This window comes from Heterodontus francisci, chromosome 33, assembly GCF_036365525.1.
Source record: "Heterodontus francisci isolate sHetFra1 chromosome 33, sHetFra1.hap1, whole genome shotgun sequence".
Classification (NCBI taxonomy): domain Eukaryota; kingdom Metazoa; phylum Chordata; class Chondrichthyes; order Heterodontiformes; family Heterodontidae; genus Heterodontus; species Heterodontus francisci.
In genome coordinates, this window is record NC_090403.1 from 42,961,431 (window position 1) to 42,988,343 (window position 26,913).

Here is a 26,913-nt window from a genome sequence, read left to right on the forward strand (position 1 = left end):
CCAAAGGATATATTTGTATGAATGCTTTGGATGAGGCAGCAGTAAACTAGTTATAACTCATTAGTGTCATGCATACTTAATGCTGTTCCTTAACATAGAAGTGGTTCTGTAGCTTTACTGTGGCAACGTTCTTGAGATATGCCACCTTTTTGACCTGTATCTTGGCCAATATTTATTTCCCAATCGACATCATTAAAAATTAGATTGTCTTGGATTTTAAGGTTGTAATGATGGCAAAACTGTCAGCATTCGCTGCCATTATATCTCTGAAACTGACAGCAACTTCAGATTCTGCACATGTGCAGTTGAATGTGGAAATCTAAAAGTTACTGTGAGTGATTCTACGCTTCCCCATGGGGTGTGCTGTTGAAGTTGCCAGAGGATGTAATAAGTAAAAATCACTTAAGTGACAAAAATTTGCCCTTTTACACTATTTGTCTCACTGTAAAAACCTTTGAAAAAGTTACACATTGAATGAGGTGTAACAGGGTTTTCAATGGCGGCTATGTTCGTAATTACTGCTGAACAGCTTCACTGTCTCTGAAAAGCTAATTGTACATTTGTGGAATGTCATAGTTCTCTATTATGATAAAAAGATTAACATATTTTTTAAATAAATGCTTTTTAAAAAAATGTATTTATGACATTTGAGCTTCTACCTTAATCCCACGTGTATGTCCCAATCATTTATTTCACTCTCTGTTAAATCTGAATTCAAAGTGAAACATTCAATGTATTTTCTTCCTCGTTTGCTGTCTGTGAGAATACTTCAATGTGAATGGCTGCTTACCCTGCTTGCTGATATCACTGTTGTTTCACACCTGGAGATCCCCTTTACTTGGTACCAGGTTCAAACTGACATCAGGAAAGGGGAAATTTGTGCTAGAGATTGCTAGATCTTTGTGGACAGCTTTCTTTCAGGTCAGTGACAAGTGCCTTTGCTTTGCCACTGACCATGAAATCCAGGCCATCATCTAGTTATGATTGTATTGCTATTTGTGGGAGTTTGCCATGCACAAAAGAACATAAGAACATAAGAAATAGGAGCAGGAGTAGGCCATTCAGCCCCTCAAGCCTGCCCCGCCATTCAATAAGATCGGCAGATCTGCCCCAGACCTCAACTCCTCTTTCATGCCAGCTCCTCATAGCCCTCATTCCCCGATATTTCAAAAATCCATCTACCTCCTCTTTAAATATTTTCAGTAATCTAGTCTCCACAACTCTCTGGGGTAGAGAATTCCAGACATTGGCAGCTGTGTTTCTTGGATTACAACGATGACCACACTTCAAAAGTATTTAATTGGCTGGAAAATGCTTTAGGATGTCCTGGGGATGTGAAAGACAATATAAATGCATATAAATGCAAGTATTTATTTCTTGTATCTGGGACTTCTGGATGTTGCAGAAAGTAGTGACCCTGTCATTACCTTTTTGAGAGACTATTTTTTGAGGAATATGCTCTTCAAACCCTTCTGACCCACACTTCCTATAAGAGTGCTGCAATGGCAACTGGTTAGTTTGCAAGGAACAAGCACCCATTTTCCTCCAATTTCTTATGGCAAACCCTTGTTTTCCAAACCAAAACTGTAGCAGTTTAAATCAATGCTGTAGCCATTTAGATGTGGGTCAACACATTTGACTGCTGCACTGGCCTAAGTTCTATGGAGCCAGGAACTCACAGGAATGACAATAAAAATAAAGAAACAAATGTCCATTTACATAGAGCCTTACAGGACCTCAGAACATCCCAAAGCGCTTTATAGCCAATTGTAGTGTAATCTTAATTGCAAGGTAGGAAAAACTGCAGCCAATTTGTGCAGCATCATAGCCAGGAATATCAGGGGTTAACAGCCAAGTAAGCCTATTCTCTAATATAAAAGCAAAATACTGCGGATGCTGGAAATCTAAAATAAAAACAAGAAATGCTGAAAATACTCAGCAGGTCTGGCAGCATCTGTGTAGAGCAAAGCAGAGTTAACATTTCAGGTCAGTGACCCTTCTTCAGAACTGGCAAATATTGGAAATGTGAAAGGTTTTAAGCAAGCAAAGCAGGGGTGGGGCAAGAGATAAAAAAGGAGAAGGTGTAGATAGGACAAGGTCACAGAATAGCTGATCAGAAGGTCACGGAGCAAAGGCAAACAATAATGGTGTGTTGAAAGACAAAGCATTAGTACAGATAGGGTGTTAACGGACCGAAAATTGAACAGCGGCAAGTACAAACATGAAAAAAAACAATGGATAAGCAAACTGAACAAACTAAGATGAAATAAAATAAAACAAAAATATATATAAAAAAGAAAAAAAAAACTAAAAATAAAAGTAAAATGGGGGGCCCGTCATGCTCTGAAATTATTAAACTCAATGTTCAGTCCGGCAGGTTGTAGTGTGCCTAATCGGTAAATGAGATGCTGTACCTTGAGCTTGTGTTGATGTTCACTGGAACACTGCAGCAATCCCAGGACAGAGATGTAAGCATGAGAGCAGGGAGGAGTGTTGAAATGGCAAGCAACCGGAAGCTCAGGGTCATGCTTTCGGACTGAGCGGATGTGTTCTGCAAAGCGGTCACCCAGTCTGCGTTTGGTCTCCCCAGTGTAGAGGAGACCACATTGTGAACAGCGAATACAGTATACTACATTGAAAGAAGTACAAGTAAATCGCTGCTTCACCTGAAAGGAGTGTTTGGGGCCTGGGATAGTGAGGAGAGAGGAGGTAAATCGGCAGGTATTACACCTCCTGCGATTGCAGGGGAAGGTGCCGTGGGAAGGGGACGAGGTGGTGGGGGTAATGGAGGAGTGGACCAGGGTGTTGCGGAGGGAACGATCCCTTCGGAATACTGACAGGGGAATGGATGAAAAGATGCATTTGGTAGTGGCATCACGCTGGAGGTTGTGGAAATGGCAGAGGATGATCCTTGGGATGTGGAGGCTGATGGGGTGGAAAGTGAGGACAAGGGGAACCCTGTCGTGGTTCTGGGAGGGAGGGGAAGGGGTGAGGGTAGAGGTGCGGGAAATGGGCCGGAAACAGTTGAGGGCCCTGTCAACCACAGTGGGGGGGGGGAAATCCTCAGTTCAGGAAAAAGGAAGACATGTCAGAAGCGCTGTCATGGAAAGTAGCATCATCAGAACAGATGCGTTGGATACAGAGAAACTGGGAGAATGGAATGGAATCCTTACAGGAGGCAGGGTGTGAAGAAGTGTAGTCGAGGTAGCTGTGGGAGTTGGTGGGCTTATAATGGATATTAGTAGACAGCCTATCCCCAGAGATGGAGACAGAGAAGTCGAGGAAGGGAGGGGAAGTGTTGGAGATGAACCATGTAAAGGTGAGAGAAGGGTGGAAATTAGAAGCAAAGTTGATAAAGTTTTCCAGTTCGGGGCGGGAGCAGGAAACGGCACCAATACAGTCATCAATGTACCGGAAAAAGAGTTGGTGGAGGGGGCCTGAGTAGGACTGGAACAAGGAATGTTTGACATATCCCACAAAAAGACAGGCATAACTAGGACCCATTGGGTACCCATAGCAACGCCTTTTACTTGAAGGAAGTGAGTGGAGTTGAAGGAGAAGTTGTTCAATGTGAGAACAAGTTCAGCCAGGTGGAGGAGGGTGGTGGTGGATGGGGACTGGTTGGGCCTCTGTTCAAGGAAGAAGCAGAGAGCCCTCAAACCGTCCTGGTGGGGGATGGAAGTGTAGAGAAATTGGACAGCCATAGTGAAGAGGAGGTGGTTGGGGCCGGGAAACTATTCTCTATTCTTTAGAGAAGCCTATTCTCTAAACCGTCTGAAACACACCATTAACTTTTGCTTAGCTACAACAATTTCTAGGCTACACACGGGTAAATATGTCACATTGATAATTGCAGAAAACATTTTCAAACACTCAAGATGACAGATCAATGTCTTACTATCAAGATAAATACAATACCAATAAATATCATGGCCTTGAAATTATACTGTACAGCATATCAATGCTTCACATGTTCACATGAAATTCCTCTCCACTATTTTACCAGATGTACTCCGTTAAATTAACAGAGAAAGGAGTTTCATACCATAGGATACCATCATGCAGGATAATGTCAAGGTCATATTTACTTTTGATTAAGAAAGTGCATGACCAATTCTATACTTTGGTTCTGATATTAATTGGAGAACCTCTCACCCATTTTTTGGACCTGTCTATTGGCTGTAGTTTACTGAGCATCAGTTGTCAAATAGGACAAATGCATCACTGGCAATTCCTTTTACCTAGATCCTTTATGGTGCCTCTTAAGTCTCTCAAAGATATTCAAAGACCACTTATTCAACCTCCCATCTTACACTACCCCATTCATGTGATGTCAAGCAAAGATACCAATGTGGTGCACCTGAATTTACATGGTCCTGCCTAAGTAGATTTATCCGCAACTATACCAGAACAATTTCGAGAGAAAGTGTCTCACCTTCTGGAGTGTTGTCCGGGGCAAGTTGATCTAGACTCTTCTTGACCAGATTGGGATAGTTGCTGCTGGATTGAGATGTCATTGGCTTGGTGGGTAGGAGTGGACTCTAGGGAATCTGTACCTCTGTCTTCTTCATGTTAAATGAAGTAATTCTGCAATCTACACCTATCCAACTATGTTTACTGGTGCAGTAGTTTTGCACTCAGTATTTGAACTGTGGTCTTTTCCATGACCCCAGCTGTGACCGTTTGTGATCCTTGCTATATATCTGCATTCATATATGGGATAGGTTTACATTGCTAGTATTGTTTAACCTTATGGTTGGATTTACACTTAAATTCCCCTTTTCATCCCTCATTACTCCAGCTCTACCCATAATCTTTGATGATTGTCCTCTGCCACTTGCCACATCAACTCTGACTTGTGGTCTTCAGTATTCATTCAATGAGCAAGTGGTTTGGGTGTGTCATGGTGCATTTACACTTTAAGTTAGCATTGACGCAAAGCAATTTCTGCTTCTCACCAGTGCTAAAATTATAGTGCAAATGTGGAAAGAGGGACCGACCTGACTTCAGAATGAAATGGATGAGACTCCCTGGAGTTTGTGGTCTCACATTGCTTTTGGTTTGATATTGCATGGGTTGTAAATCCACTGCAGTGTCAAACCTGTGTTACAAAGCACTCAAGTACTCTGTTTAATCTCTAAATCTATCTTGCCTCAAGATTAATGTTGAATGAGTAGGCTCTCTAAACTTTTACATTTCAAACTGTTGAGAAGGAACACTGCACATGCTATATCCAGGGGCATACAAAGCCTTCTGCTAAACAAGGTAAGGTTTCAGTCAGGCAAATGCAAGTTAATTAATGAAAGCCAAGCTTCCTGACCCCCTGGGAACCCTTTGCAGCAGCAGTTCAACCTAAATTGATGCCTTGAATTTGCCATGGTGAAAATGGTGGCAGGCATGTTGCAGTGAGTTGAGGTTGTGTTCCATTCATTTAATTTTTTAACCTCCCTGACCCTCTTTCACCCATTGTGGAGTCTTAATAGTGAAGCCAATCAATTTTGAAGAGCTGGTAAGGGCGGGAGGGGGTGGCAAGCACAAAGAGATTACATGTTCTCCTTACGGTGTACTATTCTAGCTCAGAGGAATCGCTACTCAAAACAGTCATATTTGGTCTCTTGCGACAATATTTTACAAGGAGTCATACAAAATAAGCTGCAATTTATTATGATTCTTACTCTTTTCATTCAATTATGACTGAGAAAATAGACCCACTCATTACTTTATACCTGGCCTTGTCTTATGTTAATCAGTCTGCCTTTTGGAGAATTGGAGAGATACTGGGGCTGAAGGATTGGGGTTTGGGCAAGGGAGGGAGGAAGACTGGGGAATAGGATAGAAGGATGGGGGTTCAGAGGGGGAGAGACTGGGGAATGAGAATCAGGAGATTGGGGCTTAGGGGATGTGAGAAAGAAGGAGACGAGGAATAGAGGTCGGGGATGGGATGGGGACCAGCATTCCCTCAAGAGTCAGGAGCAACAGCAGTAGCAATGTGGTGAAAGGAAGCAGCAGGGAGGGAGGAATTCTCCACAAAGGAGTGGAAGAAACCTAGGAACTCTATTGTGGGTAAACAGTAAAAGATTGTTTTTACTGGTGGGTGAATGTGGAATAAGGGAGGGAGACCATGGCAGAGATGAAAAAGGAAAGTTTTTGAGTTGAGTGCTCTTAAATCACGGGGTGCTTCTGAGGCAGATACAAGAATATCATTTAAAAGGTATTGCGAAATGTATTTGAAAAGGAGGAATACAAAAGAATCTTGGTGGAATGGGGTTACAGGAGACAGTCCCAGAACCAACACAAGCACACCTCCTGTGCTGTGATTTATATCATTTTAAGCAAACTGCTTTTTATTGCCTCCAAGCCCAGAGGATGGTTTGGAAATGTTGGTGCTGAGCTGAATTTAGGACAATATGTGAAGTACTGCATCACCCAGCCTGCTGCAGTCTCTCGATTTGGTTCAGGTTAGTCTGTGCTGTTCAGTTTTGCTGTGCGAAGTCCAAGTACAGATCAACTTTAAACAAGGCTCCAAATTCAGAAATGGAGTAAAAAAAAAGTGCTGATTGTAAGCAGAGTGTGGAGTTACGAGTTTGGTGAGTGGGGATTTTTAAGTGTCGATATCTTTCTAAATCTCTGGTCTGCAGTTAGCATTTAACTGATATTTACTTTCTAATTAAAGTAAAGTAAGCTAAGAAAGTAAAATAGGTTAAGAAAGTCAAGTAAGTTTCTTCCAGCCTTAGGCAGGGATTAACAAGCTCTACTGCAGAGTAGCTGATTAGTTAAGTAGCTAACCAGTCCAATCCAGTTGCTACAGTTTCAGCTTCAGAGATAGTATAAATACAGAAGTCTGGATGCAGCCTGAAAATGGAGTGCAGATTGTAAGCAGAGTGCAAAGATACGAGTTTGATGAGTGGGGAGTTTGGTGAAGGGGGAGGAGGTGCTCCTTTTTACTACTTTTTTTACCCTCCAGTATTTGGTTCTTACTTTGGTGCAATGGAAGGAGCTGATTGGTGAGTAACTGGTAAGCTATTCTACTTATAATAAATAGTCTGTAAAGTTGAGGTATGGCAGGGAAGCTCGGCCAAGTAGAATGCACAGCCTGTGGCATGTGGAAAGTCATGGACACACCATGTATCCCAGACAAACACATCTGCAGGAAGTGTCACCAGCTGCACAAGCTTGAGCTTCGGGTTTCGGAACTCAAGTGCGACTGGAGTCACTGTGGTGCATCCATGAGGCAGAGAACTACGTGGATAGCATGTTTAGGGAATTGGTCACACCGCAGGCTAGGAGCATGCAGGCAGATAAGGAATGGATAAGCACCAGGCAGTCTAAGAGAACCAGGCAGGTAGTGCAGGAGTCCCCTGAGATGATCTCGCTCGCTAATCAGTTTTCTATTTTGGATGCCAGTGAGGTTCCTCAGAGAAGTGCAGCCAGAACCAAGTCCGTGGCACCATAGGTGGCTCAGCTGTACAGAAGGGGAAGAAGAAGAGTGGAAGAGCAATAGTGACAGGGGATTCATTAGTTAGGGGAACCGACAGGCGTTTCTGCAGCCGTTGATGTGACTCCAGGATGGTATGTTGCCTCCTGGTGCCGGGGCAAGGATGTCATGGAGCAGCTGCAGGGCATTCTTCTGGGGGAGGGTGAACAGCCAGAGGTCGTGGTCCACGTTGGTGCCAATGACATAAGCAGGAAGGGGGATGAAATCGTGTAAGCAGATTTTAGGGAGCTAGGAAGGCGATTAAAAAGCAGGAGCTCAAAAGCAATAATCTCAGGATTACTCTCAGTCCCACGTGTGAGTGAGCATAGGAATATTGAACGATTGAACATGTGGCTGGAGAACTGGTGTAGGAGGGAGGACATCAAATTTTTGAGGCATTGGGACCAATTCTGGGGCAGGTGGGACCTGTACAAGATGGATGGGTTGCACCTTAGCAGGACTGGGATTAATATCCTCACAGGGAGATTTGCTAGTGCTGTTGGTGAGGGTTTAAACTAGATTGGCAAGGGAATGGAAACCTGAGAGGGAGCTCAGATTGGAGGGAAGCAAAACTGGTAACTTGTCAGAGGTGTGGGAACCAGGAGGAAATATCAGAGAGACATACCCAAAGTGCACAGAATACTGGGGGAGATAGATAGCAAAAGAGTCGGGAATAATAGGTCATTAGGTGGGGTCAGAGTAAGGGAGAAAGTAATAAAGTCTGAATCAGGGTTCATGTGCATGTTTGTAAATGCACAGTGTTAAGAAGATTGGTGAGGTACAGATGCAGATTGCCATGTGAAAATATGATGCTGTCGTTAGAACACAGACCAGGCTCAAAGAAGGGCAAGACTGGGTGTTAAATATTCCTGGATACAAGGTGTTCAGAAAAGACAGGAAAAGGAAAAAAGGGGGAGGGGGGGGGGGGGAGGGGGGTGGTGCAGTATTGATTAAGGAGAGCATGGCAGTGCTGGAAAAAAAGGATGTCCCAGAGCGGTCGAGGACAAAATCAGTTTGGCTGGAGCTAAGGAACAAAGTAAGTGCAGTTACATTGCTCGGTGTTGTCTATAGGCCACCAACTAGTGGGAAGGATGTAGAGGAACAAATTTGCAAGGGAATTACAGAGAGGTGCAAAAATTATTGGGTAGTTATAATGGGAGACTTTAATTATCCAAACATAGACTAGAATGTCTAATGTACTGTAAAGGGCAGGGAGGGTCAAGAGTTCCTAGAGAGTGTTCAGGAAAATTTTCTACAACATTATGTTCCTAGTCCAACAGGAAAGGAGGCACTGCTAGACCTGGTTCTTGGGAATGAGGTGGGCCAAGTGGATCAAGCGTCAGTAGGAGATCATTTAGGTGACAATGATCATTGTATCATAAGGTTTAGTTTGGCTATGGAAAAGGATGAAGAACAATCTAGAGCAAGAAAAATTAACTGGGGGAAAGCCAAATTCAATGGGATAAGAATGAAGCTGGGACGAATAAATTGGAGTCCAGGGTTGGCAGGAAAAACAATAGCTGAACAAAGAAGAGATAGTTCGGGCACAGTCAAGGTATGTTTCCTCAAAGGGCAAACAAATCCAGAGCTCCCTGGATGACAAAAAAGGTAGAGATTAAGATAAAGAAGAAAAAGTGTGCTTATGACAGATGCCAGGTAGAAAATACTATTGAGAACCAGGCTGAATACAGAAGATCCAGAGGGGAAGTGAAAAAGCAAATAAGAGAAGCAAAGGAGAGCATGAAAAGAGACTGGCAGCTAACATTAAAGGGAACCCCAAAGTTTTGTATAGACATGTACATAGTAAAAGAGTGGTAAAATGAGGAGCGGGGCAGATTAGGGACCATAAAGGGGATTTATGCATGCAGGTAGAGGGCATAGCTGAGGTATTAAATGAATACTTTACATCTATCTTTACCAAGAAGAAGATGCAACCCAGGCAATGGTGAAAGAAGAGGTAATTCAGACACTAGAAGGGTTTAAAATTGATACAGAAGACATATTAGATAGTGAATAAAGTGGATAAAGCACACGGAGTGGATGAGATGCATTCAGGTTTACTGAGGGAAGTGAAGGTGGAAATCGCAGAGGCACTGGCCATAAATTTTCAGTCATCCTTAGATTCGGGGGTGGTGCCAGAGGACTGGAGAATTGCAAATGTTAGACCCTTGTTCAGAAAAGGGTGTAAAGATAAGCCCAGCAACTACAGGCTAGTCAGTTTAATTTTGGTGGTGGGGAAACTTCTAGAAAGAATAATTCGGGACAAAATCAATAGTCACATGGACAATGCAAGTTAATTAATGAAAGCCAGCATGGATTTTTTAAGGGAAAATCATGCTTAACAAACTTGCTGGAGTTTTTTGAGGAGGTAACAGAGGGTTGATGAGGGCAATGCTGTTGATGTGGTGTACATGGACTTTCAAAAGGCGTTTGATACAGTGCCACACAACAGACGTGTGAGCAAACCTGTAGCTCATGGTAGCAACATGGATACGGAATTAGCTGAGTGACAGGAAACAAAGAGTAGTGGTTAATGGATATTTTTTTGGCCTGGAAGAAGGTTTGTAGTGAAGTTCCCTATGGGGTCAATGTTGAGACCTTTGCTTTTCATGATATATATTAATGACCTAGACCTTGGTGTACAGGGCACAATTTCAATGTTTGCAGATGATATGAAACTTGGAAGCATTGTGAACTGTGAGGAGGATAGTGTAGAACTGCAAAAAGACATGGACAAGTTGGTGGAATGGGCAGACAGGTGGCAGATGGCGTTTAATGCAGAGAAATGTGAAGTGATTCATTTTGGTAGGAAGAACATGGAGAGACAATATAAAATAAAGCGTACAATTCTAAAGGGGTGTAGGAGCAGAGAGACCTGGGTGCATATCTGCATAAGTCATTGAAGGTGGCAGGACAGGTCGAGAGAGCAGTTAATAAAGCATACAGTATCCTGGGCTTTATTAATAGGAGCATAGAGTACAAGAGCAAGGAGGTTATGTTGAACTTGGATAAGAAACTAATTCGGCCTCAGCTGGAGTAATGTGTCCACTTCTGGGCACTGCACTTCAGGAAAGACGTGAAGACATTGGAGAGAGTACAGAAAAGATTCACAAGAGTGGTTCCAGGGATGAAGAACTTCAATTATGAAGATAGATTGGAGAAGAGAAGGCTGAGAGGTGATTTGTTAGAGGTATTCAAAATCATGAGGGGTCTGGACAGAGTAGATAGGGAGAAACTGTTCCCACTCGTGAAAGGATCAAGAATGAGAGGGCACAGATTTAAAGTATTTGGTAAGAAAAAGTGACGAGGACATTTTTTTTCATGCAGCAAGTGGTTAAGGTCTCCCAAGGTATGGGAAGTGATCCACAGTATTCAATGGTTTGCTGTGGATCTTGATAGTCAACGGGGTAGTGTTGTGCTGCGGGAGCAGGCTGGTAGAGGACCTTTGTCTTCTGGATGTTTAGCTTAAGGCCCATTCTTCCAAACGCCTTTGTGAATGCATCGACGAGAGTTTGAAGCTCGGCCTCTGAGTCTGCGAATACACAAGCATTGCCAGCGTACTGCAGCTCAATGACAAAGGTTGGAGTGGCCTTGGTTCTGGACTGGAGATGATGTAGGTTAAATAGTTTTCCGCTTGTCCTGTAGAGTAGATCTACTCCAGCAGGGAGCTTCAAGGAGATGAGGTTGAGTGTTGTGGCGAGGAAGATGGAAAAGAGCATTGGTGTGATGACACAGCCTTGCTTGACCCCAGTTTGCACTTGGATTGGGTCAGTGGCAGATCCGTGGGCAAGGATTACAGCTTGCATGTCATCGCTCAGCAGGCGGAGGATGGTGACCACTTTCTTTGGACAGTCAAATTTGAGGAGGATGTTCCATAATCCCTCCCGGTTGATAGAGTCGAAGGCCTTTGTGAGGTCAAAGAAGGCCATGTATAAAGGTTGCTGCTGCTCCCTACCTTTTTCTTGCAGTAGTCTTACTGTGAAGATCATGTCCACTGTGCCTCATGATGGACGGAATCCACATTGTGATTCCGGTAGGAGCTCTTCAGCCATGGGGAGGAAGCTGTTGAGAAGGGCTCTTGCGATGACCTTCCCTGTGGCGAACAGCAGGGATACCCCTCTGTAATTATCACAGTCCGTCTTATCACCTTTTTTGAAGATGGTCACCCTCTCAGCAAGGGCAGACATTGATGATGAAACTCAGCATCACCTCCAGTATGACAGCGCAGCCTTCAATCGACTAAAGAAAAGAGTGTTTGATGACAAAGACCTCAAACCTGACATCAAGCTCATGGTCTACAGGATCGCAGTGTGACCCGCCCTCCTGTATGCGTCGGAAACATGGACACTGTACAGCAGACATCTCAAAGCCCTGGAGAGGTATCACCAGCGGTGCCTCTGCAAGATCCTGCAAATTCAGTGGCAGGACAGGCACTCCAATATCAGTGTCCTCCCTCAGGCCAACACCAGGTCATGGCAAGTCAGTTATCTTGGGCAGGCCACATCCTCCGCATGCCAAAACAAGCTTTCTACTCTGAGCTCCATCACGGCAAGAGGCTACCAGGAGGGCAGAGGAAACGCTACAAAGATATCCTGAAAGCCTCCCTGAAAAAATGTGACATCTCCACAGGGGATTCTATTCTAATAAGCCAAAGGAAATAAGATTTGCAGATTACATGATCAAACACTAGGAACATCCCCAACCAAAGTTGGCAACACCGTTAATAGCTTCGGTGTGGGAGTACTGGCAGTTAGGCACTATGTGCCTGAATAGGCTGGCTTGCCTCTATTGTTCCTCTTCTTTCCCAATGGAAAGCCTAATTTGCTCACTTTATAATGGGAGAGAGGCATAAATGGCAGCCTGATACAAAAGACAACGGTATAATCATCCGTTTCAGAAAGAATTTTTTTTCTAAAACATTGCACAAATCAGATGAGAGATATAGTTAGAAACTTGCCATTTGGCTCCTATATCCTTTCAGTCAAATTCCACCTTTGCTGCAGTGCCTGTACTGCTCCGGGACACCCAATTCCTACAGGCAACACCAGCAGTGGCTGCAATTGGGATAGGAAGGATGGATAATAGGATGTCTGATAGTACGATCTTTTCACTGTCACGTTTGAATGCACCTGCCCAAACACTACTGATGGCTGTCAGAAATGTTCAAGGAAATTGGGTGGTTAAAGTGGGTGAGGATCTGGTGTAATGCATCCCTGTTTCATTTCCACTCTCCGCTCATCCAAAAAACAAGCAGTCAGTGGAGAAAAATCAGCCTCCGCTTTGGCACTCAAGAGCAAGAGAACAGCACATTATAGCCATAAAGACGGGGCTAAAATGTGGCGAGTCGAAGAGACTTAGTAGTTGGCAGGAAAAAAGACAGAGGCGCAAGGGGAGAGCCAACTGTGCAACAGCCCCGACAAACAAATTTCTCTGCAGCACCTGTGGAAGAGCCTGTCACTCTAGAATTGGCCTTTATAGCCACTCCAGGCGCTGCTTCGCAAACCACTGACCACCTCCAGGCGCGTATCCATTGTCTCTCGAGATAAGGAGGCCCAAAAGAAAAAAAGAAAAAAAAAGATCATGTATATTAATCTAAAAGGTTAAAATGGTCAAAAACCTTCCAACCTACCTGCCACTTCCAAATCAGCCTTAAAGTGCAAGAAATGAGTGTGAATGTTTCCACTAATAAACTCTTCAAGCTTCATGCCATATTGCAGTGATTCATCTGAAAAAAGTGAAGTTAGTAGATACCCTGTCGGGTGAACCTTGGTCTCAATCACCCCATTGTTGTGGAATATGTAATCAAAAACATAATCATAGTTGCCCAAGGGTGATATTGATCTTATGACCAGCACGCTGTCGGATAATCCTCCATAAGAGGGGGGAGTGTACCAGCTGGCATCGTGACGTCTTAGGGGCATTTCTCGATTTTGTTCAAAAATGCAAATGGAATTTCTTATCCGGTGTGGCTCATTACTGTCCATTAAGTGAAAGGTGTCCAGGAATGTGGCAGCATAGGGACAGTCCACACCTCTCACAAGCTCGTTAGCAGATTTTCCAATTCCATAATGAACATCTAAAAACTTTGACCTCATTAAGGATGATGTATCACCTCCATAAACTGAATTTATCTCCTCTATACTTAATTCATAGACAATCCTTTCCCTCTGGAATCTGATATCAAACCATTTGTAGCACTGTTTTGAAATGCAAAATGCCAACCAAAATACTTAACATGGTTGTGTTGAACATAATACCTCTGGCCCTGTGGCGCATATTGCAAAGGGGCGATGGTATGATACTTCCCATCAGTTTTCAGTGATGCACAGTTGGGATCAGATTCCTTTCGGTGCAGTTTGATCTTCTTCACAAGCCCCCTATCATACTGATCTACCAGCTCATCAATACTGTCAAAGTACTGACCATTGTAGAACACTTTTTTCACCTTCCACTCTGAGATATTTGTGCAGCTGTGATCAATCAGTACTTCAAACGCCACAGGATGCAGAAACGAGCCGCTGAGATTTCTTAGGAAGGAAAAGCAGGTTTCTCTGTCGCCCGGTTTGAAGCCCCGAGGTGCAGAGTCTAAATCAATCAGAGCATCCGAATCGGAGCTAAAACTTTCCTGAAGAAGTCTGGAAACTTTCTCCAATCCCATTCTTGAAACAATCTTTCGATATTCGATGAATGTTAATGGTCTAGAGTTAAAGCTGAGGTTCTGGTATTTGTGAGAAGTGATGTCCTTATGGTAGGTTGGTCTGGGAAGAGGGGTCACTGACCCGAAACGCTAACTCTGCTTCTCTTTCCACAGATGCTGCCAGACCTGCTGAGTGATTCCAGCATTTCTTGTTTTTGTATATATTTTCCGGATACAGTTTGAGGGGTTTTCCACAGATCCAGCCCCTCAGTTCAGCTTGGTGGGGGGACCTTACACAGTGGTCTTTCCCCATTGAGCCTTTGCTGCGGCTGCCCCAAGCTTTAGTGCGCCCCTCAGCACGTAGTCCTGGACCTTGGAATATGCCAGTCTGCAACATTTGGTGGTGGACTACTCTTTGCACTGGAAGACCAGCAGGTTTCGGGCAGACCAAAGGGCGTCTTTCACCGAATTGATAGTCCTCCAGCAGCAGTTGATGTTTATCTCCTTGTGCATCCCTGGGAACAGCCCATAGAGCACAGACTCCTGTGTTACAGAGCTGCTTGGGATGAACCTCGACAAAAACCACTGCATCTCTTTCCACACCTGCTTTGCAAAGTCACATTCCAGAAGGAGGTGGGCAATCGTCTCTTCCCCACCACAGCCACCTTGAGGGCATTGTGCAGAGGGGGTGAGACTTCAGGCATGCAGGAAGGATCTGACGGGGAGGGCTCTTCTCACCACCAGCCAAGCTACATCTTGGTGCATGTTTGAAAGTTCTGGTGATGAGGCATTCTGCCAAATGACTTTGGCGGTCGGCTTGGGGAACGATCCCACAGGATCCACCATCTCCTTTTCCCGTAGGGCCTTGAGAACATTCCGTGCAGACCACTGCCTGATGGATTGTTGGTCAAAGGTGTTTTTCCACAGAAACTATTCCACGAAGGATAGGTGGTACGGCACAGTCCAACTGCATGGAGCGTTCCGCGGCAATGTGACCAGGCCCATCCTTCGCAGCACCGGGGACAGATACAACCTCAGCATGTAGTGACACTTGGAGTTGGCGTACTGGAGGTTTACACACAGCTTGATGCAGCTGCACACGAAGGTGGTCATCAGGATGTGGGCGACTTTGGGTACACTTTTCCCGCCCTTATCCAGAGGTTTGAACATAGTGTCCCTGCAGACCCGGTCCATTTTGGGTCCCCAGATGAAGCGGAAAATGGCTCGGGTAACCGCCACAGCGCAGGAGTGGGGTATGGGCCAGACCTGCGCCACGTACAGCAACAACCTGAGTGCCTCGCATCTGATGACCAAGTTCTTACCCAAAATGGAGAGAGATCGCTGCTCCCACATGCTCAGCTTGTGTTGTACCTTGGTTACTCGCTCCTCCCAGGTTTTGGTGCATGCCCCGGCCCTTTCGAACAGCTTGTCGATCTCGACAACCCCACCAGCAATATCCAATTCAGGGCTATAATCGCGGTCAAAGCTACCACCAAGACAAGGAATAACACCTTCAAATTAATGATGAACTGGAGAACTGGAAAAGCCATCTTGTTTTTAACACTTCTGATCCTTTCACTAAAGCAAGTGTTGCCTCTGCTCTCAGTCTGTGCTCTGGGGTCTGTCGGATAAATCTCTCTCCCAGACTTTGGGTCTGGAATGAACATCCCATAATTCTCAGCTATCTAGGGTATTTGTCTGAGAATCTAACTGTTTCTAGACATAGTGGATGCCGATTCTCACACCGTCTCTCCTCGGATGCAGAACTCCCATTCCCATGTAAATGAAACAGGAATTTGCAATATTAAATGTAATAAACAATGACTTCTGGAATCTGGAATTGGATAAGATACCCCATGGTGAGAGGAAAGAAAGAAAGAGAGCAACTATCTGGAATTTACAGCCCCCAGTATTTACAAAAGAAGGGTGGATAAAGAACTGGCTGGGCAACAGGAGACAGAGAGTAGCAGTAGAAGGGAGTTTCTCAAAATGGAGACGTGTGACCAGTGGTGTTCCACAGGGATCCGTGCTGGGACCACTGTTGTTTGTGATATACATTAATGATTTGGAGGAAAGTATAGGTGGACTGATTAGCAAATTTGCAGACGACACTAAGATTGGTGGAGTAGCAGATAGTGAAGGGGACTGTCAGAGAATACAGCAGAATATAGATAGATTGGAGAGTTGGGCAGAGAAATGGCAGATGGAGTTCAATCAGGGCAAATGCGAGGTGATGCATTTTGGAAGATCCAATTCAAGAGTGAACTATACAGTAAATGGAAAAGTTCTGGGGAAAATTGATGTCCAGAGAGATTTGGGTGTTCAGGTCCACTGTTCCCTGAAGGTGGCAACGCAGGTAAATAGAGTGGTCAAGAAGGCATACGGCATGCTTTCCTTCATCGGACGGGGCATTGAGTACAAGAGTTGGCAGGTCATGTTACAGTTGTATAGGACTTTGGTTCGGCCACATTTGGAATACTGCGTACAGTTCTGGTCGCCACATTATCAAAAGGATGTGGATGCTTTGGAGAGGGTGCAGAGGAGGTTCACCAGGATGTTGCCTGGTATGGAGGGCGCTAGCTATGAAGAGAGGTTGAGCAGATTAGGATTATTTTCATTAGAAAGACGGAGGTTGAGGGGGGACCTGATTGAGGTGTACAAAATCATGAGAGGTATAGACAGGGTGGATAGCAAGAGGCTTTTTCCCAGAGTGGGGGTTTCAATTACTAGAGGACACGAGTTCAAAGTGAAAGGGGAAAAGTTTAGGGGGGATATGCGTGGAAAGTTCTTTACGCAGAGGGTGGTGGGCACCTGGAACGCATTGCCAGCGGAGGTGGTAGATGCGGGCACGATGGAGTCTTTTAAGATGTATCTAGACAGATACATGAATGGGCAGGAAGAAAAGAGATACAGAACCTTAGAAAATAGGCGACATGTTTAGAGAGAGGATCTGGATCGGCGCAGGCTTGGAGGGCCGAAGGGCCTGTTCCTGTGCTGTAATTATCTTTGTTCTTTGTTCTTTGTTCTAAGTCATATCCTCTCCAAGCCATGATAACTTAAGCAAAATTAATGACTTTGGTGATAAAGAAGATGGAATTCCTAAGGATTGAAAATAAACAAATCCCCAGGGGCATGTGGTCTGGATCCCAAAATACCAAGATCAAGAGATTTTTGAGGCATTGACAATCATTATGAGGAAGTCACTGAAAACAGAAGAGGAACAAGCTTATTGAAACAGACTAATATGATGCCACTATTCAAAAAGGATGATAAAACAGATACAGCCAAGGATGGTCAAAGCTTGGTCAAAGAGGTATGTTTTATGGAAAGTATTAAAACAGGACAGAGACCTGAAGAAGCGGAATGCTTAAGAAGGAACTTCCAGAACATTGGGTCTAAGTTTCTGAAGCCGTGACTAGCAATTGAATTGTAATGCAGAAGAAATGAAGGTGTACAAGATGCGAGAGTCAGGGAGATGGAGAGTTTGGTAAGTTAGGGTAGGGGGTTGTAGCAGTGGGGGAGGGTACAGAGTTAGGACAGTGTAAAGTCTTGGCATGATTTAAACACAAGGATATGAACTTTAAATTTGAGCCAGAGAATGTAGGTCAGCAAGGAAACGTGTGATGGGTAAGCAAGACTTGGACAACAGAGTTTTAGAAGAGCTGAAGTTTAATGAAGGTGGATGGGGAGGGCAGCCAGACGAATACAAGAATAGTTGAGTCTGCAGGCAACAAGGGCATGGATGAGGATCTCAGTTCACAGATGCAGTGAGCCAAGGCAGAGGCAGGAGATGTTAGGAAGCTGGATGGAGGCAGTCTTTGTGATGGGGAGAATGAGATCAGAAGCTAAGCTCGGGATTGAAAGTACACCGAGATGGAGACACGTGGTTGGGGAAGGGAAGAGAGAGAGAGAATGGCAAAGATATGAGTTTATGCCAATGGCTGAAGAAGATGACTTTGGACAATCCCAGTGTTAGTGGGAGGAAATTGTGGCTCGTCTGAAACTGGATGTTGGACAAGCAGTAAAGGGGTCAAAAGATACGGTGGAAGTAGAGCTGTGTATCTTCAGTGTATATCTGGCGGCACAGTGGCGCAGTGGTTAGCACCGCAGCCTCACAGCTCCAGCGACCCAGGTTCAATTCTGGGTACTGCCTGTGTGGAGTTTGCAAGTTCTCCCTGTGTCTCCGTGGGTTTCCTCCGGGTGCTCCGGTTTCTTCCCACAGCCAAAAGACTTACAGGTTGATAGGTAAATTGGCCATTATATATTGCCCCTAGTATGGTAGGGGAATATAGGGACAGGTGAGGATGTGGTAGGAATATGGGATTAGTGTAGGATTAGTATAAATGGGTGGTTAATGGTTGGCACAGACTCGGTGGGCCAAAGGGCCTGTTTCAGTGCTGTATCTCTAAATCTAAATCTGACCCCATGTCTGCAGGCAATGTTGACAAAGATTAGGAATTCCTTTAGATTAGGAAGAAAGGAAAATAAATGCCACTGACCCCTCCCTCAACATGGCACATGGGTCACTTTTTTGAAGTTTCCTGCCATTCGCACAGAGGAGTCTTTCTCTGTTTTGTTGTATTTCACCCTGGGGCCTCTGAAGGTCAGGCTCATTAAAATTTTCTTTTCTGCCCCCTTCTTTGCATGCTTCTGCCAACTCCTCCAATATGTTACAGTGCTACAAAATCTCACATCAGCCAAATATTCCAACTGGCAGTCAATTCAGTCTTGCATGAAGTACATGACTTACATGCTGCTCCCAGCCTTCTGAAATTTGAGTCATTTTGTCTTACTTAAGGCTGCAGCAGTACATGTACCCCCTCCCCCACTTTTAGTACAGTACTTGCATGTTATATGCAAGTACATGTTTAGCAACATCTGTGGAGAGAAACATCTGTGGAGAGAAAATAGAAATTCTGTTTCAGGTCAATGACCTTTTGTCGGAAATGGAGAAAGTTAGAGATGTAAGTACAGAGGCAGGGAAATGGGGGATGGGGAAGAACACAAGGGAAGGTCTGTGATGGGGTGAGAGGCAGGAGAGATTAAATGACAAAAGGAATGATGGTGCAAGGCAAAAGGGGTTGCTAATGGGACATGTAAGAAAACAAAAAATGGGTGTAGAGGAGGTATAAATGTGTAAAACAGAATCATCACCAACTGCTGCCATCCAAAAACAACAAAAAATCCCAAAAAATACAAAGATAAAATGGGGGCCGAGGTTATGATTGGAAATTGTTGAAGTCAATGTTGAGTGCAGAAGGCTGTAAAGTGCCTACTTGAAAGATGAGATGCTGCTCTTTGAGCTTACATTGAACTTCATGAGAACAGTCTCGGATGCTGAGTTCATAGAAGTCAGAGTATTAGTGGGGTGGAGAATTAACATGGCAGGCAATCAGAAGATGGCGGGGGGGGCGGGTCATGTTTGCGGACTAAATGGAGGTGTTCCACAAAGTGGTCACCCCATCTGCCTATGGTCTCCTCCAATGTAGAAAAGACGGTATTGTGAGCAGCAAATACAGGATACTAAATTGAAAGGAGTACATGTCAATCTCTGTTTCATCTGGAAGTAGTATTTGGGGCCTTGGATGGTGAGAAAAGAGGAGATAAAAGGGAGGGTGTTGCATTTTCTGTGCTTCATGGGCAGGTGCCATGGGAAGGGGAGGGAGTGTTGGTCATGATTGAGGAGTGGACTAGGGTGTCATGGAGAGAACAGTCTGAAAGGGGAGGGGAAGATAAGTTTGCTTCGAGGTCAGGTCTGAAAGGGGAGGGGAAGATAAGTTTGGTTCGAAGTCAGGTCAGCACAGCAAGCAAAGGGCAAGAGAGAGACCTGCCTCTGGGAACAACATTGGCGTAAATGGGTTCGATTTAAGTGGTCATTGGATAGACATATGGATGAAAATGGAATAGTGTAGGTCAGATGGTTTCACAGGTCGGCGCAACATCGAGGGCCGAAGGGCCTGTACTGCGCTGTAATGTTCTAATTCTAATTCTAATCATTTTGCAGCCAAATGTCTACATTATTCGCATGATCTAAACTGGAGATGCGCCAATGAAGTTGATGATGCTGTTCTTTGGTTACTGAGAAGTGAACTTAAACTGTGAAGAGAGATTTAAATTTTCTGTATTTGCACTCCCATGTTGAGTCTTGCCTATAAGTGACACATATTGGACAATCAACGTGTGCATCTGTGCATTTTCCATTATGCACTTTGATGCCAGAACGTAACTCCTGGAGTGTACCAGTGGAAGGCGCTCTTCTCTGGGAGGTTTCCCTTTGACATTCAGTAACTAGATTGACAAAGTCTCCCTCACAGATAGACTAAGTGAAAATGGTAGTTTAGAGTAGCTCAATGTATTAGAAATGTATTCAATAATACAAGAATAAAGTGTTAAGTGGGAATTCATAAAACCGTAAAAGGGAAGGAAAAAAGGTGGCCGAGAATGTAAGTGGACCTTAGAGAGCTAATTGGAAGAGATAGGCTGTTGAATAATAATGAAAATGAAGAGATGTTATGGAAAGAAACTCATTGAATCACCCAACTGTTCCAGGTAGGTTGATGACACCTTCTCTACTACCTCTCCACAACTGCTTGTCTAACATCCAGTTTTGGATAAGCTGCCATTGCCTTTGGTTCCTGCCACATACTCATATTCTTGCCATCGATTTCATCTATACGTCTCGATAACCCTTTTTGCTCCCAATACCCAATGATTGACAGCTATGCCTTCAGCTGCATAGGCTCCCAGCCTCTGTGAAAGGCCATGGGACATTAAAGGTGCTATGATGCAAGCTGCTGTTGTTGTTCCATGCGCACTCTATATAGTGCATCAGCTAAAACTCCCTGGACAAGAACCAGAACTCACTGAGATTAATAAATAAATAAATAAATTACTCATTGAGACTGGAAGAATGTTGGTAATCAGAACTATCCTAGTTCACAAACCCAAGGTCCCTGGGGAAATGACAGGCCTCAATTGTGGGGATTATTGGGGGTATTTCTCACATGACATGAATAATTTTATATCTACATTTTGTGATTTTTTTTTGGAAATGTTTGCTATTTGATATTTAATAAAAAGGCAGTTCTTAAGGTGTAGAGTGGAATGGGTGGGCTAGCAACTTGACTGCTCATGGGTATTTGCAAGAAGAAAAAATAAATGAGTAGATTGGTTGTTATTGTGATAGTTGCAAGGATAGCATGTAGTCATTGACTTTTCCTGAATGAATGGAAAGGATGAAATGTGACATGTAGTGATTTAATGTCAGCCATTGGCTGTCAAGGGGCATGTCAGAACCGTCCCCATGCAAGTGTATATTTCCTTGCAACAAATGCAAAGCCTTCCGCCATTTAGAAAGCTTGTTATTGATCTTTTCAGGATGCCATGTATATATTCAATAGCAATGACATAAATGCTCTAAGACTAGAGTAGGTTAGGCAGACTTTAAAATATTCACCAATGAACTATGTGCAGGACACATTACTAAAAAGACATAATCATATTCAATTTATAACATCTTGATATGGAGGCAAATTTAACAAAAACAGTTATGGTCATTTGAAATTCGCCTGGGACCTACCCGCTACATCCAAATCAGCCTTGAAGTGCAAGAAATGTGTGTGAATATTCCCTAAAACGTTCTCTTCAATCTTTCCTCCAAAGGTCACATCTTGGTTAGAGAGAAATGAAGTCAATAGATACCCTGTCGGGTGAACCTTGGTCTCAATCACCCCATTGTTGTGGAATATGTAATCAAAAACATAATCATAGTTGCCCAAGGTTGATATTGATCTTATGACCAGCACGCTGTCGGATAATCCTCCATAAGAGGGGGGAGTGTACCAGCTGGCATCGTGACGTCTTAGGGGCATTTCTCGATTTTGTTCAAAAATGCAAATGGAATTTCTTATCCGGTGTGGCTCATTACTGTCCATTAAGTGAAAGGTGTCCAGGAATGTGGCAGCATAGGGACAGTCCACACCTCTCACAAGCTCATTAGCAGATTTTCCAATTCCATAATGAACATCTAAAAACTTTGACCTCATTAAGGATGGTGTATCACCTCCATAAACTGAATTTATCTCCTCTATACTTAATTCATAGACAATCCTTTCCCCCTGGAATCTGATATCAAACAACTGTAAACCATTTGTAGCACTGTGTCGAAATGCAAAATGCCAACCAAAATGTTTAACATGGTTGTGTCGAACATAATACCTCTGGCCCTGTGGCGCATATTGCAAAGGGGCGATGGTATGATACTTCCCATCAGTTTTCAGTGATGCATAGTTGGGATCAGATTCCTTTCGGTGCAGTTTGATCTTCTTCACAAGCCCCCTATCATACTGATCTACCAGCTCATCAATACTGTCAAAGTACTGACCATTGTAGAACACTTTTTTCACCTCCCACTCTGAGATATTTGTGCTGCTGTGATCAATCAGTACTTCAAACGCCACAGGATGCAGAAATAGGCCAGCGATTTTTCTAACAAAGGGAAACCAGGTTTCTCTGTCGCCCGGTTTGAAGCCCCGAGGTGCAGAGTCCAGGTAAGTCAAGTTTTCCGAATCGGAGCCAAAACTTTCCTGAAGAAGTCTGGAAACTTTCTCCAATCCCATTCTTGAAACGATCTTTCGATATTCGACGAATGTTAATGGTCTGGAGTTAAAGCTGAGGTTCTGGTATTTGTGAGAAGTGATGTCCTTATGGTAGGTTGGTCTGGGAAGAGGTCCCACGGTGTATTCTGTTATATTAGGGTCGGTTTGAGCCCCGAATATCACCACAGCTCTGGCTTCCCTTTTAGGTTGATTTTCACCCTCGTCTAAAAACTTTAAGACATCGCTTTTACGGGGCATTTGCAATTCGATTATGTAAATGAAATTATCAGATGGAAATGCTTCACTGCAATTCACCAGGTTCGCCCCAAGTTTCTCCTTTAGATAGTTCCTAACGCTTATCAGTTCCTCAGGGCTGAGATCTGCAAACACTTCGCTCTTACTGCTCTCCTGAAACATTTCGTCCAGCTCGCTCTGTAACTCGGGGCTGTCACAGCTTGTCGATCTCGACAACCCCACCAGCAATATCCAATTCAGGGCTATAATCGCGATCAAAGCTACCGCCAAGACAAGGAATAACACCTTCAAATTCATGATGAACTGGAGAACTGGAAAAGCCTGAGGCAGCCGCCTTGTTTTGAGCTTTTTGCCTTAACTTTGAGTTACTAAATTCCAGATGTTTTATAGCTGAACCAAATCATTTCCGCTGATTGGTTCCAAAGATATTGACGCCAGCGCGCTCAGTTCCCAAATTGTTCTTGGAATACTCTTTGGATCTTAACTGTTAACTCGCCTCCTCCATTTGGCTTTGTCTGTAAGCAAATCCACAGAATAACCCTTTCCCATCCTTTCGCGCTAAACGTAAATGAACTTTGCATTATTGCAGTCAAGGAACTGGATCTTTTTGGGAATTCTTTTAGATAGGAAATTAGGGAGCAGTAAAATCATTTTTTAATGGATTTCCACTGTGACATTTGTTTGGGTAATGAGTGGTAACTATTTATCTCTAAAATGTGAGAGCTTCCTTGCCCCAATTGTACCAAATTTTAAAACCGACGATCATCTGCAATGATTGGAAATGGAAGGCAGAAAATCAGTCAGCGTATTTTTAAGGCAGGGGAAACACAAGCTAGAAAATAAACCACAAGGGAGTTTGGCAGTGCTAAATGGTATATCTCCAACACAGAAGTCCTCGAGGCGGCCAACATCCCCAGCTTGTACACACTACTGAGTCAGCGGCGCTTGAGATGGCTTGGCCATGTGAGCCGCATGGAAGATGGCAGGATCCCCAAAGACACATTGTACAGCGCGAGCTCGCCACTGGTATCAGACCCACCGGCCGTCCATGTCTCCGCTATAAAGACGTCTGCAAATGCGACATGAAATCCTGTGACATTGATCACAAGTCGTGGGAATCAGTTGCCAGCGTTCGCCAGAGCTGGCGGGCAGCCATAAAGGCGGGGCTAAAATGTGGCGAGTCGAAGAGACTTAGTAGTTGGCAGGAAAAAAGACAGAGGCGCAAGGGGAGAGCCAACTGTGCAACAGCCCCGACAAACAAATTTCTCTGCAGCACCTGTGGAAAAGCACTCTAGAATTGGCCTTTATAGCCACTCCAGGCGCTGCTTCACAAACCACTGACCACCTCCAGGCGCATATCCATTGTCTCTCGAGATAAGGAGGCCCAAAAGAAAAAGAAAAGAAAATGGTATATACTTCAATGTAAGAAGGCTAGGGAATAAGGCAGATGAGCTGAGAGTATGATATTATAGCTATTACTGAGACATGGCTGAAAGAAGGGTAGGAATGGCAGCTCAACATTCCTGTTTACAAGGTTTTCAGACAAGATAGTAAGCTGGATAAAAAGGAAGGTGGTCACAATATTGATTAAAGAAACAATTATTGCTGTGAGGATGGATGATATGGTAGAAGGATCATCAAATGAGGCTATATGGGTTGAACTGAATAAGGGAGCAATCACAGGACTGGGGATATATAGACACCCAAGCAGTCAGAGGGAGATAGAAGAGCAAATATGTAGGTAAATCTCTGAGAAGTGCAAAAACAACAGGGCAGTAATAGTGAGGGATTTCAACTGCACTAAAATCAACAGGATAGAATTAGTGCAAAAGGCACAGAGAGAGGAGATTTCTTAAAATACATTCAGGAGAACTTTAGTTTTAGCCAGTACATACCCAACAGGAGAGGGAACAGTTCTGGACTTAGTTTTACGGAATTTTGGGACTAACAAATCCAGAGCCCTCTGGATGTCAAGGGCTTTAAAGGAGAGAATAAAGAAAAAAAGGGAAGCTTATGACAGATGCTGAGTGCTCAATACTGCAGAAAATCTAGACAAGTAGAAAAAGCATAGGGGCATAATTAGAAAGGAAATTAGGAAAGTAAAGAGAGGGCATGACCAAAAATTGGCAAGTAAAATCAGGGAAATCCCAAAGTTTTTTTATAAATACATAAAGAGCAAGAGGATAACTGAAGGAAGAGTAGGGCCTATTAGGGTATATAAGGGTAACTTGTGTGTGGAGGTGGAGGATGTGGGTATGGTCCTTAATGAATACTTAGTGTCTGTTTTCACAAAAGAGAGGAATGATACAGAATTTGCAATCAGGGCCGAGAAGTGTATCATATTAGATGAAATTAACATAGTGAGTGAGGAATTGTTAAGGGGTTTAAAATCTTTGAAACTGGATAAATCCCCAGGCCCAGATGAAATACATCCTAGGCTGTTAAGGGAAGCAAGAGAAGAAATAACGGAGGCTCTGACCATCATTTTCCATCCTCCCTGGTTACAGGTGTGGTGCCAGAGAGCTGACTGGAGGACAGCTAACATTGTTTAAAAAGGGAGAAAAGGATAGACAGAGTAATTACAGGCCAGTCAGCTGAACCATGGTGATAGGAAAATTATTGAAAAAATTTCTGGGGGACAGGATAAATCTTCATTTAGAAAGACATGGATTAATCAAAGACAGTCAACACATATTTGCTAAGGAATGGTCTTGTCTGACTAACATGTTTGAATTTTTTGGGGAGATAACAAGGAGGGTCAATGAGGGTAGTGTATTTGATGTAGTCTATATGCAATTCAGCAAGGTTTTGATAATGTTCCACACGGCAGACTGGTCACAAAATTAAAGGCTCAGGGGATCCAAGGCAAAATGGCAAGTTGGATCCAAAATTGCATCAGAAGGAGGAAGCAATGGGTAATGCCCATGGGTGCTTTTGTGCCTGGAAGGCTGTTTTCAGTGGAGTTCCACAGGGCTCAGTACAAGGTCCCTTGCTTTTTGTGGTATATCAATGATTTGGACTTGAATGTAGCGGGTATGATTAAGAAATTTGCAGATGATATAGAAATTGGCATGTGGTTGATAATGAAGAAGAAAGCTGTAGACTGCAGGAAGATATCAATGGACTAGTGAGGTGGGCAGAACAGTGGCAAGTGGAGTTCAATCTGGTGAAGTTTGAGGTTATGCATTTGGGGAAGGCTAAAAAGGCAAGGGAATACACAATAAATGGCAGTAGTAGTAGGCATCCATCCATCTTGGAAGATGATGGACTGCGCCCGGGGTATATGTCACTTCTGAGTTGAACATTGCCTGTTGTGGCTGTAGAGGCCGACTCGTGAGTGGAAATCCCTTCCACAGCTGGAACAGTTGAATATCATTGGCTGGATTTCGACTGATGTTTTTTCCTTCCAACGGGCTCTCTTTTCTACCATCTGCTCATCTCTTTTGTCCTCTGCTTTTTTCCACGCCCTTCCTGAGGCCATTCTCCAGGAACTCGTGTCAATAGCAAGTTATCCATACAGCATGTCTTGGGAATGTGGCCTTCATCCATTCGGCGCACATGACCCAGCCAACAGAGTCGCCACTGACTCAAGAGGGCAAACATGCTGCGGTTCCCTGCACACTAGTGCACTTCTGTATATATAGTAGGACACTGAGAAATATAGAGGAGCAGAGGGACCTTGGAGTTCATGTCCACAGATCCCTGAAGATGGGTGGATAGGTAGATAAGGTGGTCAAGAAGGCATACGGGATAATTGCCTTTATTAGTCAAGGCTTCGAATATAAGAGCTGGGAGGTTATGCTGGAAATGTTTAAAATACTGATTAGGCCACAGCTGGAGTACTGTGTGCAGTTCTGGTCATCGCACTACAAGAAAGATGTGGTTGCACTTTAGAGGGTACAGACGAGATTTATGAGAATGTTGCCTGGACTGGAGAATTTTAGATGTGA

At 43.9% G+C, this 26,913-nt stretch overlaps 2 protein-coding genes across 2 annotated transcripts in view; both read right to left on the bottom strand.

The window, feature by feature from the left end:
* LOC137347940 (amine oxidase [copper-containing] 3-like) overlaps positions 1-23,358 on the bottom strand; it is a 35,016-nt gene extending 11,658 nt beyond the window's left edge. Inside the window, exon 1 of the mRNA XM_068012993.1 lies at positions 21,691-23,358. Coding sequence (XP_067869094.1) covers positions 21,691-23,260 — 1,570 coding nt within the window. The 5' untranslated portion in view covers positions 23,261-23,358. The remainder of the gene's footprint in view (positions 1-21,690) is intronic.
* LOC137348016 (amine oxidase [copper-containing] 3-like) lies at positions 10,753-20,755 on the bottom strand. Its single transcript, XM_068013086.1, is given in 5 exon segments — positions 10,753-11,006; positions 13,104-13,658; positions 13,661-14,192; positions 15,483-15,597; positions 20,688-20,755. Coding segments are annotated over 5 exon segments (1,524 nt in total).
* Positions 23,359-26,913: the final 3,555 nt, after the last annotated feature.